Source organism: Halichoerus grypus, chromosome 2 (genome assembly GCF_964656455.1).
Source record: "Halichoerus grypus chromosome 2, mHalGry1.hap1.1, whole genome shotgun sequence".
NCBI lineage: Eukaryota > Metazoa > Chordata > Mammalia > Carnivora > Phocidae > Halichoerus > Halichoerus grypus.
The window spans coordinates 12,788,638-12,810,050 of record NC_135713.1 but is presented as its reverse complement, the minus strand read 5'-3'; the positions used below and the strand labels follow the sequence as shown (position 1 = coordinate 12,810,050).

General features: G+C 41.2%; 1 protein-coding gene across 1 annotated transcript in view; it reads left to right on the top strand.

Annotated features, from left to right (window-relative positions):
• MARCHF11 (membrane associated ring-CH-type finger 11) overlaps positions 1 to 15,050 on the top strand; it is a 98,219-nt gene extending 83,169 nt beyond the window's left edge. Inside the window, exon 4 of the mRNA XM_036074823.2 lies at positions 14,017 to 15,050. Within this exon, the coding sequence (XP_035930716.1) occupies positions 14,017 to 14,339 (323 nt within the window). The 3' untranslated portion in view covers positions 14,340 to 15,050. The remainder of the gene's footprint in view (positions 1 to 14,016) is intronic.
• Positions 15,051 to 21,413: the final 6,363 nt, after the last annotated feature.

Here is a 21,413-nt window from a genome sequence, read left to right as displayed (position 1 = left end):
CCTTTAAAACCCAGGAAATAGAATAGAAGGACTTGTTTCTGCTACTTGCCCTTCAGTGCAGTGTCTAAAATGGACTCTCAAAGCAAATGAACTCTTTAGACCTCCTCATGTGGGAGAAAACACGACCCATTGCCTTCCTCTCCTTTGACCTTGGGAAGTTCAAGCTCTTTTGGAGAAACGTTGACATAGGTTAACAGAGCAGCAGACCAAACATGCTCGTGCTGTTGACTTCTGTTTCCTCCAGAGAAAAGGTGACCCTTTCAGTCATCTCTCCCAGCGGGGACCAGTTGAGCCGAAGGGGCACCAGTCATCCATGAAGCCAACATTTGCTGAGTGTTGACGGTGTATTTATAAGTCTGGAGTGCAGGGTAGAGGTTTTACTAGAACAGAATAAAACACTGCCTGTTTCTGAACAGCCCATGATCTGAGCATAGTTGTTACATTTTGAAATATTTTTAAAAATATTGAGAGAAGAATGTTATTTTGTGACATATGAAAATTACATCAAATATAAATTTCAGGGCCCATAAATAATGTTTTATTGGAATACAAACCTATCCATTCATTTATGTGCTGTCGATGAGGAGTACAATCTCGTCATTGAGAGACCATAATGTTCACATAGCCTAAAATATTTACTGTCTGGTCCTTCCCAGAAGAGGTTTGTGGAGCCTGGAATATGGCATGTTCTCTGCTCTCCAGCTGCTGGCGAGAGACAGGGGAAGAAACGATTAAAATGGAAAATGGAAGGTGTCAGGAGACAAACACCTGTGAGAGCTGGTGGGAGAAGGTTGGTTAACCATCCTTAGCGGCAGCACCATCTATGGGGGCAGGGAGCAGAAATCTTGAGCTAAACTTTAAGAAGAGCATGAAAGGGGCCAGAGAGAGGCAGCTGCCTGAACCTGTCAACACATGAAAATGTGTATTTTTGAGGACTCAGAGGGAATTTGGTGTGACAAGAGCAAAAGATGCTTGCTGGGAAGTAGCAGAGGAAATAAGGTCTGACTGTCTACAGGGATCCTGTAGGTGGGACATGGGTGTGGGACCCAACCCTGAAAGCTCAGGAACCCCTGGAGGGTGGTCTGCCACATGTGACTGGTCAGCATGATGTTGAAGAAAGAGCAATGATAGCTAGGAGAGGTTGAAGGGGTGGGGGGTGCGGCGCGGAGGGCATGCTGGGAACGCAAGAAGATAATAATCCAGGCAAAGGATTAGGCCCTACATTAAGGTAGATAGGCAGCTGCTGGAATTAAAAAAGGTTGATCACAAGATAACGGTGATCGAATCAATAGAGGTAGGGCAGAAGTGGGGGGTAAAGGAAAGGGGCCATCAGGTGTGATTCAAAGAGGCTGATTGGCAGATGGGAGGAAAAGATGATACGTTCTGTTTGAACATTTTCTTTTTGCAGAATTTCTGAGGAATCAAATGGAAATGGCCAGGAAGTGGCTGGATATCGGGGTCTGGAGCTCAGGATAGGAATTTGAGCTGGAGATTGACATCTGGTAGTTGAAGCCGCGGTCTACAGGGGAAAGTGATCTGGGCGAGATGAACAGCAGTTTGAGGAACACAGAGACACAAAGAGCAGGCAGAGGAGCATGACCAGGGGAGAAAAAAGTGGGTCAGTCTAGGTGAGGAGGAAGGAGGGAACTTCGGGGAGGAGGAACACATGGTCAGTAGTGCCAGATGCCGGGTCAAGAGTAGGTGAATTAAGCCAAAGTGTACTCACTGGATTTAGCAGTATGGGTGTTGATTGCATAGACACAAGGCTGAGAATGGCTGGGACAGGCAGAAGGGGGCTCAGAATGTAGGTTAAACAAATCTTGGCTGAACAAGTTAAATGAGGGCAGAACCTAGAGTTGGGTGTGGAATTGAGAAAAGTTCCTGGGTTTTTTTTTTTGTTTTTGTTCTGTTTTGTTTTGTTTTAAGATTTTATTTATTTGACACAGCAAGAGAGGGAACACAAGCAGGAGCAAGGGAGAGGGAGAAGCAGGCTTCCCGCTGAGCAGGGAGCCCGATGCGGGGCTTGATCCCAGGACCCTGGGATCATGACCTGAGCTGAAGGCAGATGCTTAACTGACTGAGCCACCCAGGCGCCCCATCTGTTTGTTTGTTTTAATGGTAGAGTCAGGCAGGGACAAATGCTGAGAAGAAAGATCCAGAAGAAACCAGAGAAAAGACCGAAGAATGGACAGCTTGATGCCTGTCTGAATGCAGAGCTAGCACCCAGCACGCAGGGGAGGGGTTGGCCTTGCCCAGGAGGGGCATGGTGCCCGAGAAGGGCAGGCAGGAGGAGAGCGGGCCCAGTGGGCACAGCTGCCTGTGCTGCTCCCGGAACAAGCTGAAGGGCCTCCTGGCAAAAGACCTCCCGTTTCTCAGTCAAACTGGTGGTATGCTCAAGGCACCATGTGGGGAAGAGTCTGAGGGGAGCATTAAAAATGAGGATCAGCTGCCGAGGGCTTTGGGCCCTGCACTGGGCATGATAGAGCGCCCCCTGGAGGCTGGAATGAGGGTGGCCCGATCCCCAAGGCCCCGTCGCTCCGTATTTTTGTTGCACTAGGGATGAGGAGCAAGGTGGAGACAGGGGAACTTTGAGGCTGGGCTGAAATGGGGTTTGTGATGCAGAGTTGCAGGGAGCCTGAGCAGCACTGTCAGCCTTGACTTTCTCCTCCAGGGCTGGGAGAGTGATTACAGGGTGGGGGGTGCTTTCTCGCTGCTGAGGAAGGAACCAGAGCCAGAAAGAAGTGGCCAACTGGGAAGGAATGTGCGGTCCAGGGGCTCGGCCTTCAGCAGGTGGAGGAGGGTGCGTTGAGACTAAGAAAGTGGGTAAGAAGCCCAGGAGGCGGTGGTTGTCCACACCAGGTGGGAGAGTTTCGAAGCTTGCAGCTGGAATGGTTTCTGGAAGGGAAGGGCCCAGACTGGAGTGAAGGAGGGACAGCAGAGGGCAAGGGTCATGCACCTCAGGTCATGGTCGGGTCATCCACACTGGCCCGAAACATGAAGTCGTGTGTGTCGAGAGGGCTGAGGGGAGCCAGGAACCAGGGGACAGATCATGGGTGATGGTTGAGAGTGGCTGAGGGGCCAGGATGGCTATCTCTTGTGGCTGCACCATATGCTCATGGGATCACACATGCGGGAATTCCTAGTTGTGGGAATTTAAATACGCGAGACTCACGCACAGCTGAGCAGCCTTTGAGAGATCTGAGTGTGTCCCTAGGCCAGTCGGAGATGGGTGAGTACTGAGGCCACCGGCTCGGAGCGGGAAGTCTTCCTGGGAGGAGAGATCAGAATCGATTGTGTGGCAGAGGGAACCGTGACATGAAGAGGCGGCCCCTTAACCTAAAATCCTGGACATTGTTCTTCAGAACCAACACCTGCCTCTCTGGGGATCTCCTGGCTTCAGACTATTTTGCAGCCAAGAACTTTATTTACCGAAGAGAACGTGAACATGATCACTCTTCTGATGATGCGTCAGTGCTCAACACAGAGGCCTGGGGACTGTGGGGGCGCTGGAGGGGAGCCGGAGACAAACTCAGGAAGCACAGAGATGAGCACAGAAATGGAGCTCGTATCTTATTCCAGATATGTAGAAATAAGGTTTTAAAGACCATACTGCGGTAATATCTCAGATTATGTTTTCTTTTTTTTTTTAAAGATTTTATTTATTTATTTGATAGAGACACAGTGAGAGAGGGAACACAAGCAGGGGGAGTGGGAGAGAGAGAAGCAGGCTTCCCGCTGAGCGGGGAGCCCGATGTGGGGCTCAATCCCAGGACCCTGGGACCATGACCTGAGCCGAAGGCAGACGCTTAACGACTGAGCCACCCAGGCGCCCCTCAGATTATGTTTTCTAATCCAGGTACTATGCGAAGCGATTTTCCTCAGATTTCCTATTTAATCCTCAACACTCTACTGGATATAGGTTGCTGTTCTCATCTCGGAGATGAGGCACCATTAAGTAGTCCCCCCAGGGTCTCACAGATTGGAAGAGGGACCCGAGATTGGAATCCAGACCTTGTCGCGCCAGACCCTGTGACAGAATATTTATGTGATTCAGTTAATTCTATTTATTATTTAGTAAATACCCCTTCTTATATGCTGAGCTCGAATGGCTCATTTACAAGATGTTTATTCATGAAGTGAAACCACGTCAGTTGGTGTCTCAAACACCTAAGGCATAACAACAGGAATAAATACTTTTTGGAGGGATGGGGGAGCTGAATTTAGATCAGAAATGGAGAAAAAAAAATTCCCCCCAAACCCAAAGTAATATAGCCACTTTGTGAAGTCTTTACTCATGTATTCTAAATTAATAGAGCCATACAGAACATACAGAAATATTAGTAGAGAATGGGCAAGATTTAATTCAGCATCCCAAGAGCAATCTCTTTCCATTGATCTGGGTGACACAATTTCCTAATAAGAATTATGTATGTAGGGGCGCCTGGGTGGCTCAGTCATTAAGCGTCTGCCTTCGGCTCGGGTCATGATCCCAGGGTCCTGGGATGGAGCCCCGCATTGGGCTCTCTGCTCAGCGGGAAGTCTGCTTCTCCCTCTCCCACTCCCCCTGCTTATGTTCCCTCTCTTGCTGTGTCTCTCTCTGTCAAGTAAATAAATAAAATCTTAAAAAAAAAAAAAAGAATTATGTATGTAAAGAATCACATCTAAACCTTGAATTTTGTTGCTAGGTCATAGACTAGAATATTAAGGAAAGCTAAGGTCTGAGCATTTTAATTTTCAGGTTAAAAATTCCATTAATATTTTCAATTAAAAAAATCTTACTGAGGTTGTGTGAATGAAATCAAAGAGTTAGAAATTTTATTTATGTTTAGGTGGTCACTTCTATTTGGAATTTTTACCCACTGCTTGTATGATTTAAGAGAAATGAAAAACAAAGCCAACAAAGATGAGATAGCCTATTACAGTCATAAAGATAAACAGGCTTTAGATGTTTCAGGTTAGATCTTTTTAAGTGTTATTCTCATCCTGAAAAATAGAACAACCAATACATATATGCTTTACTCTAGAGATTAATAAAATCGTGTTCTGTGAGTTTGCAGTAGACAGTTTGTCCATTGGAGAAAGACATTGTGTTTGTTTCTACTTGCCACTAGGAAAAGCCCGTAACAGTCTTCTTCTAAGAACTCTTTTTGGTCCACGGCACCTGGGTGGCTCAGTCGGTTCAGCATCTGACTCTTGATCTCAGCATTGTGAGTTCGGGCCCTGCGTTGAGCTCCACGTTGGGGTGGAGCCTACTTAGGAAAGGAAAAAAAGAACTGTTTTTAGTCCATATACTGGAATGTGGGAAACAAATGGAAACCCACCAAAGTAGAGTCCCAGTTCTAAAAACTTTAACACAGAAAGTGGACATTGATAGGGTTTTTTAACCCAATACTGTTTCACTGGGGTTTGCGGAGTTACTTCTATAAATTGTGAGGGTCACTGTAATCCTTCCCAATGCTGCAGTGTACCCTTGAAGATGAAGACCAGAGGAGAACTTACCATCCCAGCCTCGGGTGTTACTGAAGAGACTGTGCTCACGGTAGATATCCCTTGGGCCAAGAAGACACTAGTGTGGGCTGACTTTGGCCAACGATGGCTCCTGAGGTCTGAGTTCTTGCAGAGTATAAAGCACACTGGACCAGGCATCAAAGGTCTGACTCTGATCCTGGGCTCTAGCACTAACTGTGGACCGTTGGGCAAGCCATGTCACTTCTCTGGGCCTCAGAGTCCTCATCCCCCAAAGCAAAGGGGTTAGATGAAATCATACCCAGTATTTTCTGATTTTGAAATTCAGTGACTATGTCCACTGCTAGTCGCTGTGTGATATGACGTCACCCTTTTGCTGAAGGTGTTTCATCTGCTCATGAATTGAAGGACAGACTTGAAGTTGTATTCAGCTGAAATTAAACTAGTTCTAATCCATGCTCCCAGTTATAGGAGGGCTCTAGGATATCTTTGTCATCTCTAAGGGCATTGGGCTTATTCCTTCATTTCTTTTATTGAAATAATCATATCCATAGGTGGCTTTTCTCACAGGTACTTCTGGGCAGAAGCTTAGATGATATAACAATTCTTCTCTCCAGTGAATTCTCTTAATCCTTTAAAAAATCAATGTATCATGTGTTTTATAACGTGTAACAAGGTCTACAGCTTTTGAGGAATGTTCTGTGACTATGCCAAAGGCAGATTTGAGAGGCAGGGCTAGTAATTGAAAGATCAGAAGTCTCCTATCTACTAAGGAATAAAATCATTAAAATGATTGATTGATGGATTGGCTTCTTAGAACAGCAAGTAGTCAGATGAATGGACAATCTCTTTTATACTCCCTGTTTTGCCTGGAAATAGCAGAGAAGAATCCATATCAGCCTCTTAGGCTTTATGACCTGAGCGTAGTCATTTTGTGACTAGCTGGGTTCATGATTGTTGGATGCAGGGAGATATTTGATGACCAGGCCAAAAAGACCATGGAGGAGTCGGCTACAGTTTACTGGGACTGAAAATAAGTCCTTGTAAAGAATTTTAGCTCTTCTATCCTGTGCCCGTTTGTGTGTGTGTGTGTGTACACATACATATGCTCATATATGTATGAAACATAGGTCCCGATTCCTAAACCCCTTCCATCTCTAGTCTTGGAGTCCTTGTCGCATGTTTCAATGTCTCCATTTGGTATCTTAAGATAGTACTCTACCATTTTAAAGAACAATACTTGAGATCTTTGTGTTTGTGGCACCGTCACGACTAGACCCTTGTCATCCCTTAGATTTCAGTGATGGCTACTCTCCTCTTTCTCATTCCCTCTCATTTAGTGAAGATTTATTGAGTTTCTACTGTGTTTCAAGCATTGAAGTAGGAGTAGGGCTCCTGTCCTCTGGGGGCACACAGCTGAGTGAGGTCACAGGCATAGAAAAAAATTATTCTAGTACAGGTAATAAGGAAAATAGTGCAGGTATTTCCTTGTGGTGAGGTAGAAGGTAGGAGAGAGGGATTAATTTTGAGTGGGTCAGAGAAGAAATTATGAGAGAATCTGGATCTTGAAGCATGTTTAATAATAGTTCATTGTGAAAATATAGGAGAGTGATCATTCCGGAGAAGTCTCTGTCTTACAGGTTTATCACAGATTTGCTAAGAAGATAAAATTAGCAGAACTTAGTGCAAGAGGATAGAGGAGTCTAGGTGATTCCAAGGTTTTAGCTTAATTGACTTGGGGAACAGTCATTAACTGAAATAGGGATGGTAGGTCAAGAAGCAAATTCAACCTATGTCAGGACTTTTTGGAAAAGAGTGTGCTTCCCTCCCTGCCAGTTAGTAAACTATTATACTCCTTATTAAAATTCAGTTTTGCCATCTCGTTCAGTCGCCAGGCAGTGACGTCATCAATATGGAAGATCCAGCACCTGTGTGCTCTTTGCATCCAGGCTGATGACTGTGGACTTCACTGAGCAGACGGGAGGACGGAGAGAGTGGCAGGGTCATAAGACAGACACTGTGAATTTTCTTCTGTGTACTCTCAGAGGAACAGTCACTTAGGGTCTTCACTATTTGTAATAATCTTTTCTTCATGTGTACTGTTACGTACTCTACTTTGGGGCTGGGTGGGTCAGATCATCAGTATTTGGAAATTAGCCAGCCTCTTGTTGCAAGGGCTTCTGTGCTGTGGGAAGTTCGTGAATAATTCTTATTCTTATTACATTTCTGGCACAGAAGATTTTCTTACCAATAGTTTGAGTGTTTGAGCCCCTGAACTTTATGCTCTCATGATTAGCCTGCCATTCTCAAATCTGTGAATTAATACATATATATATGTATATATATATAATTTATATTCAGCAATGGAAAAATCAACTCATCTTTTATAGACATAAGTGCATTTTATGTGGGATATTTCTTTACATTATTTGTTCTGATACGGGCAACACTGGAAGTTACATTTTCACAAAAATCCCCGTATATAATCAGGGCATGTAGTTCCCAGAGACCTGGCTTTTGAGATATCAATTTATGATGGCTTTGTCTTGTGAGTCTAGTGACTTCAGCGACGGTATATATTATATTGTCTTTCAGTTTTCATCTCTGTAAGTTTTATATTTTTGCATTTTTTTTTCTCTAAGCTCCACATATAGTTCAGTTCAACAAAAAGCATTCAATATACAAAGAAGGAATCACTCATGTTTATTTCTTCAAGGTTCATATTAACAAGATTCAACAATAGAGTAGTGACTTTTTTTTTTAAAGATTTTATTTATTTGAAAGAAAGAGAGAACAAGCGGGGGGAGGAGCAGAGGGAGAGGGAGAAGCCAGCTCCCCACTCAGCAGGGAGCCCCACGTGGGGCTTGATCCCAGGGTCATGACCTGAGCCGAAGGCAGACACTTAACCAACAGCCACCCAGATGGCCCATGGGGGAGTGACTTTTAAAGTGTTTACGTCTACTGTCACATCTAAGTGTCCATGAGCATTTAAATTTGGGGTAGATTGGGAAAATACGCCAGGAAGATTAATGCATTTTATGACACTCTAGCAAAGCTCATACTACAAAGGGTATCTTGGACCACAGTCTTATTTAGTTAATACTCGTTGAACAACCATGCTCTGGTCTTCAAGTAATAGAAATTAAGGAGTCAAAAATGGGTCCACTTTATGAGATTGACTCTAAACTGTTCTTAAGTGGGATTAAATGGGACCCAAAGTCCCTGTTCTGCTTCTGGTGCACATTGACTTCTCTGAATGACATCAGTTGTATTTTATAGAATATGTGTAAATTTCACTGAGCGGGGTGGGGAGAGAGGGAGAGAGACAGAAAGAACTCTTGACAATGGACAGTGGTGAAATTTAATCTTGAAATCTTGTACATTTTCACAGTCAAGAGCCTTTTCTATCCAAATATCTGCTGTGTGTTGCAAGTTCTTTAGCTCTCCCAAAGTCGTTTTGATTGAACAGCACACAGGGCTTCAGTCTTTATTCCTTTGTGGACCTTGCACTTCTTGGGAAAGCTCAGGGTGGGTGCAGCTTCCCGGATGAGGCTCTCACCACTTGTAGTGTTGCCTTCAACAACTTTCTTCTTGTGGGTAGGGAGAGGAGGAAGGGGCTGTTTCACTGGGCCTCTTAGAGATATAATAGTGTCAGTGACACACAAGGATATTAAAAATGGCAGCTAATGATCTAACTTTGCCCAAATGACAGTCTCCAGGGCTTAATTTACTCATATTTTCAATGAGGGTGATGTAGATCTACATGGTCTGTCTTCATCTGTTCGAGCCTCTATAGCAAAATACCACAGACTGGGTGGCTTAAACAAAGGACATATATTTTTTACAGTTCTGGAGGCTGGGAAGTCCAAGGTCAGGGTGCCAGCATGTTCAGTCTAGTTGGGTCTCTCATTTTGGTTTGTGGATGGTTGTCATTCTCATGTGTCCCCGGATGGCCTTTCCTTGGTGTCTCTTCCACTTTATATAGAGGCATTAATCCTATCATGAGAGCCTCCCCCTCATGACTTGAAATAGCCCTAATTACCCTCCCAAAGGTCCCACCTCCAAATACCATCACGTTAGGGATTAGGGCTTCAACATACGAATTTTGGAGAGACAAACATTCAGTCCATAGCAAGGACTCTTTTAGTTGGTCTTAATTCTATGACTAGGAGAAACTGCCTTACCATTGAAAATTTAACATGAATACAACTGTAGGACTCAAGGTTTATAAGTAGACACATTTGAGCTCCAATCTGTAGTCTTATTCTTATATCTTCATGATGTTGGACAGTTATTAAATCTCTCCATGTCTCAATTTCCTCAACCATGAAATTGTTCAATCATGGTATCTATTTGTAGAGTCTCTGTCAAGATTAAGTGAAAATCATGCAAATAAACCACTTAGTGCAGTGCTTGGCACAAAATAGAACCTTGATAAAAATTTAAGTTTTGAAAAACAACCAAATCTATTTGAACAAGAGCTGAGACTGGTAACACAAGAAATGAAATTATTTGATCAGTAGTTTGGTTGTTAATATCAAAATTTGTTTGTATTTCACTATAAATTTTACAGTTCTCTGTTCATTATAACACATCATTTGTTTGAATTGAAATAGACATGGACAAGTGGCATGTGTGTGTGCACCCACTTGTGAGCATCTGTACCTTGATAATCTCCCCCATCATTTCTTTGGGTAATTAATTCATTTTCTGCTATCATATAAGAATTTCAACCAACACATCACTTACAAACTTGGGATATATTTTACCTATACATGTACACTGTGCTTTTATTTCAGTGAAACCAGAAACATTTAAACTTGCTCTTTTTTAAGAAGATTGTTCCCTAACAAAAATGTTCCTTTGCACATCAATAAGGGGATGCTCCAATTAAATGTTAAATGATAAAAAGCAGGGAAATGATAAAAAGCAGCCAACCACACATATACACACATACTTACTGAACTCTCAAAACCCCAAATTCCTATGAATCATACCTTGTTGACACCCATGCAATTAATAATGTAGCAAGTATCCTAAAAGTATCCTTTAATATTTACATTTTATAGAAATTATCATTGCTTTTCCTTTCAGGTCTAGTGACTCAGATGAAAAAAAAAAATTTCAGAATAAATCTAAGCCTGTTCTTATATGACCTGAAATGTCAAGGTGACAAATTCATTTAATGCTTAATTTGAGGTATTACTCAGAGAGTGAAGCCACTGGAGGAAGTGAGTTTTTCAGTTGTGAAACAAGAGGAGACAAGATCATCAGTAAGAAAGTATGGCAGTATGATTTTTAATTGTTGGATTTTCAGCATGTGGGCTAAAGTCAAATGAATCCTTACTCTTGGATTTCAATGATGGGTGTAGCCACATGTTCTCATTACCTCAAGTACAAAAGGCATTTGCTACGATTCTAGAAGATTTAGAGAAGAAAGGGGAAAATGCACCTTCCAGAGGACAACGTTGGGGTGGAGTGGCATTCTCCTATTTCAGGAAAATTTAAGCTTCTAAAGGGCAAGGAGTAATTCTGAACGCTCCTGGGGAATAAAACAAAATCTAAGCATCATTCGTAACTTGAAATGCAATTAAGCAGCACACGGAGCTGGAAATTCAAGAGGACTCTGTCTTTATGAAAACTTCAAGTAGCTCTCTCTCTAAATTCCATTCAAAATGTACTATAAAGACCTGTGGGATTTATTTGTGCACATTGGGTAGATTTATGTATTTAGAAAAGGGCTACCAGGAATGTATTCCCAGAAAGTGACTTTAAGCTCTAGTAAATGATCTGATTTCTGGCCTCTTAAAGGAAATGGATAAAAAAAAGAATAGGATCCTGTGAAATGAGTGGTTTCCTGGGGTGAAGCCATCCCCCATCACTGCACTTCTCCAGAATGAACCTGTTGCAAGCTGTAATGGTTTTGTGATTAGTGTGAATGAATGTTTCTCACCACATGGATTCACTATTGACTTTTTAATTAATAATAATGTCCTGTGCTTATAGAACCACCATCTCAAGGAAATTTGAGTGCTTTCTAATTGATGAATTTCAATTTATCTTTATACTATCTTGCTGAACGTATAGATTAGGTATTCTGGTTGTGTTTTAATAAGGAAAAATAGAGCCAGAAAAGTTAAATCATGGCCCACAGAGATTTCAGAAGGCTAATAATAGAATCATCAATTAAAATCTGGTAGTCTTTACTTATTTTGGCCATTTCCCAAAAATATCTGATCAGTTGTGTCAATTATTCCTTAGGAAAACGAAGTTGATCAAAACAATTATTTGCAATTGCTGTGATTAACAGAAGTTTACATTCCTTCTCATTATTTTGGTGGTGTTCCACAATTATTATCTATTTTTATTTATTGGACCACATGCATGTTTTAGTGGCCTATGTTCACATCCTTGGAATGCTTTTAGGTCACAAGTGTCAGAAGTTTATCCCCTGGGAAGGGAGTGATATAAAACTTAAATTCTGGTATTAGGTAGTTGTGACTTCTAAAAAACTGGTATCTCCATCACCTACCTGCCATTGTTTTAGCTGACAAAAAAATGAAGTAATCCTCCCAACAAAACCATGTTCAAAACCCTTACTCATTGTGCCTATGGGAAGGTAACTATCATCCTTTCAATCACCCCTTCATGCAGCCTTAAAAATATGAGACTGATTCTTTCTGCCTCTTGCATTTCTATTTCTGTCAATTTTTTTTAATCTGTCAAGTGTATTACTTTGTCCCTCTATATTCTCATTACTGTTTCCGCTCTGCTCTCCACATGCAACGTGGTAACCTCCCTACTTGTCTCCACTACCTGAGTTGTCTATGCCTCAATACATCTTAGGTAAATTTTCCTAATTCTCTGTAATTTTTTAACATAGGAATTATTCAGGCACAAAAAAGTATGCAGAATATGTTGAACAGCCACATCTTCACCCCCAGCATAAAAAAATGTGACATCAGAGATACAGTCGAATGGCCTATTTGAAGCCTCTCCTGGACCTTGTTTCTTTTCTTTTGCTCCCCACTATCATGCCTTTCATGGTTATTATTTTTATGCATGTTTTTATACTTTTTACATAGATTCACTATTGACTTTTTAATTAATAATGATTTACCCCAATCATTTCTTTCTGAAACTTTCTTTTTTTTTTTAATGTGGCTTTGAGATTTCTGCTCTTTTAAGATTTATCCATCTTAGTGCATGTGACTTTGTTCCCTTCAATTGTGTTGCTGTGATCATTGATCCACACAATGCAGTTTATCCATTCTTCTCAGAATGCACTTTAAGATTGTTTGGGATTTTCCCCCTCGAATATGAACAACTACGTAATAAACATTTTTTTTAAAGATTTATTTATTTGAGAGAGAGAGAGAAGGGGGGTAGGGGCATAGGGAGAGGGCAAGAGAGAATCTTAAGCAGATCCCCCCCACCCCACCCAAGCACAGAGCCTGACGCAGGGCTCAATCTCACGATCCTGAGATCACTACTTGAGCTGAAACCATATTCCATCTAAAAAAAGACTCTTATTGATCTCTCTACCGACTTTCAATGGAATTTCAGCCTCCTGAAGGAGAAGAGTTTCTTCTCACTTCTCAGATGAAGGGGACCTCCCCCAAGGAATTTCTTTTTGTGAGCAGTCACCAATTCAAAAGCTCTTGGACCACATGCTGAAATGTAACTGTGTGAAAAATGCAGGGTGTGGCGGGATCTGGGCTGGATGGTAGAGATGGAGCCATGTATCCTAGTTACACACTGCCAGTTTATGGTCCCTGAGGTTCTTGCATTACCTTGTTTATTTTCCCGAGAGTCTGTCTCAGAAATGTGTAATCATTCAATTTACTATATAGGAGCAAAGAACAAGGACTCTGGAGCCAGCCTGCCTGGGTCTGAAACCCTTCTCCCCCGCTACTAGTTGTCTGCTCTTGAGCTCCTTCCTTGTTTGTAAAATGCTGGATGTGTTCATAATGAAAACTCAATGAGGTAATATACATGAAACTCTCAAGTGGGTGCTAAATACATTTTTGTTGGATTGTTGAAGAGAGTAAAAGTAAGAAAAAGGTGTATCATACCTCCTATGTGTCAGACATTGTTTTAGGAACTGGGAAGATGGTAATGATTTTAATATCTGTCTCTTTCCTAAACTAAGTTACCAGTTGAGACCAAAGTCCCCAATACATTGCGTGGCCCACGGTGGGCACTCAGAGATGATGAAAGAATCAATAAACTTAATGATTCTCTTAAGGCAATATAAGTGCCCAAGGTATGTTCTCAGCCATGATGGGGCAAGTTAATTATATTCATGAGAACTTTGCTTTGTGCATGTTAGTGTATTCTTATTCTTTGGATATTGATTATTCCTGTGTAATCTGGAAAGTAGCTTACCATTAGCCATAATATTTGAGAAGTCAGGATACCATGTTTTTTGACGATGACAAGTAACAGAGAATTGACTATTTTTTTTCAATCCCTTACTTGTATACAAAATAACATTCTTAACTTTTTTGATTATGACCGGCCTTTTTTTTATTTTTCCTTGAATTTTAGGTCTCATTGTCCATGAAGGAGCTGCAGTTTACAGAGTATTTAAGCGCTGGCGAGCTGTTAACTTACACTGGGATGTACTAAATTATGATAAAGCCACAGACATCGAAGAAAGTAGCCGGGGAGAGTCTTCCACAAGCAGGACTTTATGGTTGCCATTGACAGCTCTGCGGAACAGGAACTTGGTCCACCCAACGCAGTTAACTTCCCCGAGGTTTCAGTGTGGCTACGTGTTATTGCATCTGTTCAATCGGATGAGGCCCCACGAAGATCTGTCAGAAGATAACAGCTCAGGGGAGGTTGTGATGAGAGTGACTTCTGTGTGACCCAAGTGTAAGGCAGCGTGGAGTAGACCACCCTGCACATTTTGGAATGTAATTGCAATGAATGGGGAAACCATAGCACTTCTAAAAACACACATCTATGAACTTTTTAAAATTTATGCTTTTTATATGAACATTTGAATTGCAAATACATTTTTCTGAAAAAAAAAAGAGTTCTCTGGTTCTTTGTTTTTTGATTTATCACATCTTTTATAAGTTGGTACTTGAAATCATTTTACGTATAATTTAACTCTACTTGGTTAAAAGAATGATGAAAGTTATCCTTAAGGCTGAAACTATTTTTTCTTGCTTGTTTTAAATATATTTTTATCAAACTTTTTGCTCCATGTGTAGTTTTTCAGGCATGTTACGAATGGGAAAGAGTTTAGAATGCTGTGGGCAGATGCCAAAGTGCCCACTGGCAATGCAGCGCTGTGTACTGGTCCTCTGTGTGCCTCGTGCTTATTGGCAAATGTGAGTGGGACTTTTTTGCTGGGTTGAAATAATCTGTCACCAGGAATGCAAGCTCTAGGAATGTTGGCCTGTTTTCTAGCTTCTGAAACAGTACAGAGAGTTTATTAAAAGTTAAAGATGAGTGGAAAAAAGTAGTTTTATTCCAGTATGTATGACGTACTTGTATTACATACAAGTAGGCAGGGCACACTGCGTACCTCTAGCCCAAAAACTCACCAAAACGTTGCATCATTGCTTGTGTATATTAATACGGCCTCACATTTGCATAACACTCTTATAGACCTATGTAGTCATTTAGGTTAATTATTAGTGTCTTGATTTCTGTGAGCCCTATCTTAATTAGATTTTCTTTTTTGTAAAAGCTTATGTATCTACTTAATCATTTAAACACTGATCCTATTACTTGGTTTAATGAAGTCCTGGGAACTATATTCACCAGCAGCGAGAAATGTTTCTCTTTCACTAGATAAGTATTTTTTTTTTTTTTTAAAGATTTTATCCATTTATTTGACAGAGAAAGAGAGACACAGCGAGAGAGGGAACACAAGCAGGGGGAGTGGGAGAGGGAGAAGCAGGCTTCCCGCGGAGCAGGGAGCCCGATGTGGGGCTCGATCCCAGGACCCCGGGACCATGACCTGAGCCGAAGGCAGACGCTTAACGACTGAGCCACCCAGGTGCCCCTAGATAAGTATTTTTTAAATGAAAGGAGCAAAAGAAAAATGAGGCTATTGATTCCCCAGGAATAGTTTCCTAACTAGTGGCACCTGGAGATTTTCCCCCTTAGTCTTCCTAATGGAGGGAAATGGCACAGTTTAATGAGCAATGACAGAACAAATGAAGAGGCAGGCAGTCATGCTTTCCTTAGAAACATGAGTTGAACATGTAAGTCATTTGAAGTAATTGGTGATTAGATTTTAAAGCATATGAAATAAAATGCTTTACATTCTATTTTCTAAAAATGACCTCTGAATAATGAAAACAGAATAGTTAATGTGAATAGGTAGCACTGTGATTCCAACATAGCGAATCCCACCAGTACTTGAAATAATATTTTCCCAGTTAAGCAACTGTCACAAAGGAGTTAAGGACGTGATCATTTGCAAAAATGGGAAGGAGTCCAGAGGTCACAGAAGAAGGAAAACAACTACTGTTTAGGGGCAGATGTAGGAAGCGAGAGTGTTACACATGCTCATTCTATATGTTGTTTTTGTTTTTAAAGTTTTATTTTAGAGAGAGACAGAATGCACGAATGGGGGAGGGGCAGAGGGAGAGAATCTTCAAGCAGACTTCCCACTGAGCCCGGAGCCCAACAGAGCCCAATGCAGGGCTCTATCCCATGACCCATGAGATCATGACCTAAGTCGAAACCAAGAGCCAGACACTGAACCTACTGAGCCACCTAGGAGCCCCTAGATGTCATTTGTTTTAATCTATATTAATGAGCACAATCCTGGGTGAGGCACTGGGTATAAATCCGGTCTCTGTCTCTCAGAATGGGATCGGAGCAGAACATGTAATAGAGACACCAGGAATGTCAATCTGCTGTCAAAGAAGCAATCCATTATTTGTACCCCACAAGTGTTCATGTTTGTCCTGGACTGTTCAATCACCAAGAGGAGTCATCAACAACAGCACGTTTAATGGAGAATAATTGTAGGTACTGTTCAGAGCATCTCATTATAAATACTGGACAAAGAGACTTAGACACAGACTAGATGATCATTGCTCTGTATTTAGCAAGTCTGCCCTTCTAATTAGTGTACACCCTTGTATTCACATCAACTCACTAGAAACAAAAAGGGGTAAAGGATGAGAAACCCCTCTCTGTAGTGTCAGGTGGGGTGCAGGAGGTCGAGAGGTCACTATGAGAGTACAGAGTGGGTTTGCCAACCTGGAAGGAATATGTGCCCCTAGGCTCCCCTGTCTTCCAGCACCTTGCCTTTTGTATGTACATTTTGTCTACACCCACCATTTTCCCTCATCACCTTCACAGCCCCCACCTACTAACACACCCGCACATAGTCACATGCCCACATGTGACCAAGTCAAGGTAGAAATAGGATCTGGCAGAATTACTACTCAACAAAATGTACCATCCATGAAATGATTACACAGAAACTCAAAAGAAACACTCCAGGTGGGGAGGGTGCATGCATCTAAAGAATTGAATTCACTGCTTAACAATAATTAAAATTTTAGCACGCAATATGAGTTACGATATAAACAACGGTAAATGCTGTCATTCAAACTCGGACTGCCTTAAATATCACAACATTTATGGTAAGGAAATAGTTGGAAATATTTTAATTATTTTAAAAATATTTTCTAATATTATAAAAACTTAGACCTATAGGCCCTCCGTCTCTTTTCAACCACTCATTTGAAGGACAAACATTTACAGAGCACCCCGTGTGCCAGATGCTGTGAGCAATGGGCCACAGGATGACGCAGGTTCACAGGGAGTCTGTGGGGCCAGGCTGCACGGCAGCATATGTGTTGGGATACAGGCAAGCAAAAGGAAGTGGCAGGCCAGAGAAGCAGGTTTGCCTGGGGTGGCTGGAGAAGGCATCACTGAGGAGCCGGCATTACTTGGGTGTTGAAGCATGAGTAGAAGTTTGCCAATGGAACAAATGCAGAAGAACATTCTGGGAACAGCTCCTTGGGGGTAAAAGAGAGGCATGTTTCAGTAATGATGAGAGATTTCACGTTGGGGAGCAGAGGACACATGTGGAGACATGATCCATCTCTACAGGGTTGACTAGGTAGCTGGGACTGAACACAGGGAACCATGAGAAGATGCTGTTCAAGCTGCAAGTGGTAAGACTTGGCAAAGTCATTTTTGGGGGCATGAATGTCCTCTAACCCCATACCTATGGGCAACAGTCGTCAAGATGGGGCTAAAATATAATGGATTGTGGTCATACCCTCAAAGGAGTTTGGAGAAATCCTAGGAAATGAAATAGTAGGCAGCAATCACACACAGGCCTACTGCTATAAATTAGATAATGCAGTAGAAATATTGGGGGCATTGAATGGGCTTTCCTCCCTCTCCCAGAAGACAGCAAAACCCATAATTCTGAAGAGGAAAGCACATTGTAAATCTTGTGAAGTAGAAGATAGTGTCTCTTATTGAAAATATCTTAAGACACTTCCCAGCATAAAGATTATCATCTGATTTTTCTCCAACATGATTAATTTTTTTATTCTGTATGTTTCATTAACTAAATAGATGCCAAAATAAAGCAAGCTCTCTCTGTTGCTTCTGTTTTGGTCTAAAACTACTATTCTTTTCCTTTTTTTTTTTTTCCCCCACACTGTTAACATAGCCTATTATTTTTGATGATGTGCTGATCAACCCTCCTTTATGGAGTGAAACAGCAAAATTAATGTGTCTTTGCTAATCCAGAATTAGATCAGCTATCATCTAACAACTTATGTGTCATTTTATACAGAGGTCATAATTTGTCCATATTTTTCTTTGTAGCTAATTTTTTGACTTGCAAATTTTAATGACAGTAGGTTACCAATGTCTGATACTGAAAATTTTTCTTTCCAAGTTCATCTTTTATCAAACTTCAGTGGCAAAGTTTGGTTTTTTATTTTCAATTTATGTTTGTATAAATGACCTAACATAAAAATAATTTTATATTCGGTATATTAAGAAATAATTGGTTTAAAACCTTAAGAAGATATTTCAGGCAGTTAGTTCAGTCCCAGTTCATCAGTTCAGAAAAAAATGTTTCCATCCTGTGTGTGTGATACAGAATTACAGCAGGTGCCATAATTTATAGCAAAGCTCAAGGTTCCAGGCCCCAGTGGAACCTAGAGATTAATTCATTATCTCATAAAGATGCCATTTTATACACAGTGGATTTATCTAGTAAATTAGTCAAAGACTTCAAAGTTATTTCAAGGGATGTTCCCCCTAGGAAGTATAGACACTGGGAGCCAGTGGGAGAACGAAAGCTATGCATGACTTCCTGTGAAATTTTGGTGATGTGTTTTTTAAAAAACACATCATAAACTTTACCCCAAAGCATTTGAGATTGATTTTCCAAAACAAGTTAATGGTCACTTAATTTTCTTGTAACTTTTTCATGTTTCTGAGAAGTTTTTCTATAAGCAACATGGCCTTTCAGGGGAAAATTATCTTTTTCTAGTGCTGCGAGTAGAAAAAAGAAGTTTGCTCCAAGATGCATAGGGAATGGAGTCCAATGTTTGTAGGTGGGTAATGGTGACCTGGGTGCTTTAAAATCCTGCTCTGTGGTGCTCTCAGGCAGGAATCTCTGACCTGAGCTGCCCCGGACTACAGAAGGGGCATCAGCTGTGGGTGAGCGGAACCATGGGGAGGAACGCCTTCCACAAGTGGCATTTCTAGCTCCTCATCACAGCTGTACAGGGGCTTTGGGAACATAGGAGACCTGCCCAGAAGCTGCTATGGTGACAAGGACTATGTGGATGGAGGCTGGAAATTCTCTATGGGACACACTTTCCATGATACCCTTGGGAATGTCAAGATTTAATAAGAAGAAAGAGCCAAAGCATAGATTCAGAGACCAGGAGAAGAAAAAGTAATACCATTTAACTATGCCCTTCACCCTGTGATTAGTTTTGTTAGCTGCAGTTCTCAAGATGCTTACTTCTCTTCCTCCCCCTCCTTATTCATTATTCTTGGTTTAGACAACAAAGGGGCATGATCACCATTATGCAATTGTTAAAAGTATTGTGACCCAGGCACACTAAGAGGCCCCTGACTGCTCTAGTTGAATATCTCACGAAGAACCAGCTCCCCAGATGGGCTGGGGAGGCTGCCCCCCATAAAGAGATAAAGAAGTCAGAAGAGTCAGCCATGATGGAAGGACAAGAAAAAGTGGGGCGCAGTGGCAACAAACCCAAGGGGTTGCTCGTGACAATGAAGGAAGGCTGCCTGGGAACAGGGGATAGATAAGAGGCTGATTTCACAAAGTTTATGATCTTGGGGAGGATGATGTCAAGTCAACTGGCAGTTCAATGAAGTGGTTTAAGCACTTTGATGCCAGAAATGAGAATTTAAGAAAAGACAGCACAGAAAGGACAGACGACCCAAACTGAGTTTTCAGAGAAAGTTTCCTAAAGAAGGTAACCAAGAGGGAGGCAGAGGTTGTTCCTGACTTTGCTCTCCCTCATAAGAGGAACAACTAACAACTATTGAAGAACAAGATGCCACTGAGAGAATCCTAGAATATGGGGTGAGGCTGAAGCACCCCCATGCACCACACAGACCAAGACAGACTGCCTTGGCCAGCCTGCTGGGCTCTTGTTTGAAATTCCACTGAAGTTATAGATGAAGTTAGGGGCAAATAGATGGAACAATATTGAGTCTTTCAATACATGGACATTTATTTAAGATTTCATTGATTTATCTCAACCACATCTTACAGTTTAAAGTGTGGAGTTCCTTCACTTCTTTTGTTAAAGTTATTCTAAGTATTTCATATTTTTATTTTTGTAGATGATGTTTTATTTTATCTTTCTAATTGTTTATTGCTAATATGTGGAAATATATTGATTTTTCTGCAAAGACCTTGTATCCTGAGACTTCGCTAAATTCCCTCATTATTCTCCAAGGTTTTTGTTGTTTTGTTGTCCCAGTGTTCTCTACATACACGATCAGATCTGTCTCTGTCAATTATGACTATATTTGTCCTTCATTCTTCAAAATTTGTTTTTCATTTTTTCTTCTTTGTCTGGCTTCTTAAGGTGGAAGTTTAGCCCAATGGGTTTAAAAGCTTTTTTCTTTTCTAATATAAGCACTTAAAACTACAAGCTGTTTTAACTGCATTCCATACATCTTGACTACTGTTTTCCCTATCATCTTGTTTAAAATACTTCATAATTTCCCTTGTGCTTTCTTCTTTGATCCATAAATTATTTAGAACTATGTGCTTAACTTCAAAATATCTGTAAACTTGCTAGATTTCTTTTCATTCTCAATTTATAATATTTATAATTTAACTCACTGTGGTCAAGAAGATACTTTGTATAATTTAAATCCACTGAAATTTATTGAGATGATGTTATCGTCAAATATATGGTCTTTCTTAAGCGTGTCATAGATCTATTGCTTTATAACCAACTACCCACAAAAAACAAGCCACCTCAAAACCTAGTGGTTTTAAAAACAATAACTTATTATTTCATGATTCTGTTGGTTGTCTGGATGATTCTTGTGCTAACTTCTTTTGATCTCACTCTGAGACTGCATTCAACTGGAGGGTTGGCTGGGGGCTGGGCACAGTTGGGACACTGCCATGATTGGGCTTCTCTTTCAACCTCAGAGATTAGCCTTGACTTCCTTGCAGCAGCATTGCAAAAGGGTGGGGACAAAGTGGCAAGGCCTCTGGGGCCTTGACTCCTACGTGGTACAACATCAATTCTCCATACTTTATCGGTCAAAGCAGATTTTAAGACCAGCTCAGATTTAAAAAGTGGGAAAATGGATTCTACCTCTTAATGAGAGGAGGGACAATTAATTTGTGGTCATGTTTAATGTATTGCATTTCATGACATTTCCATGGACTCTTGAAAAAATATGTGTTCTTGCAATTGTTGGGTGTGATATCC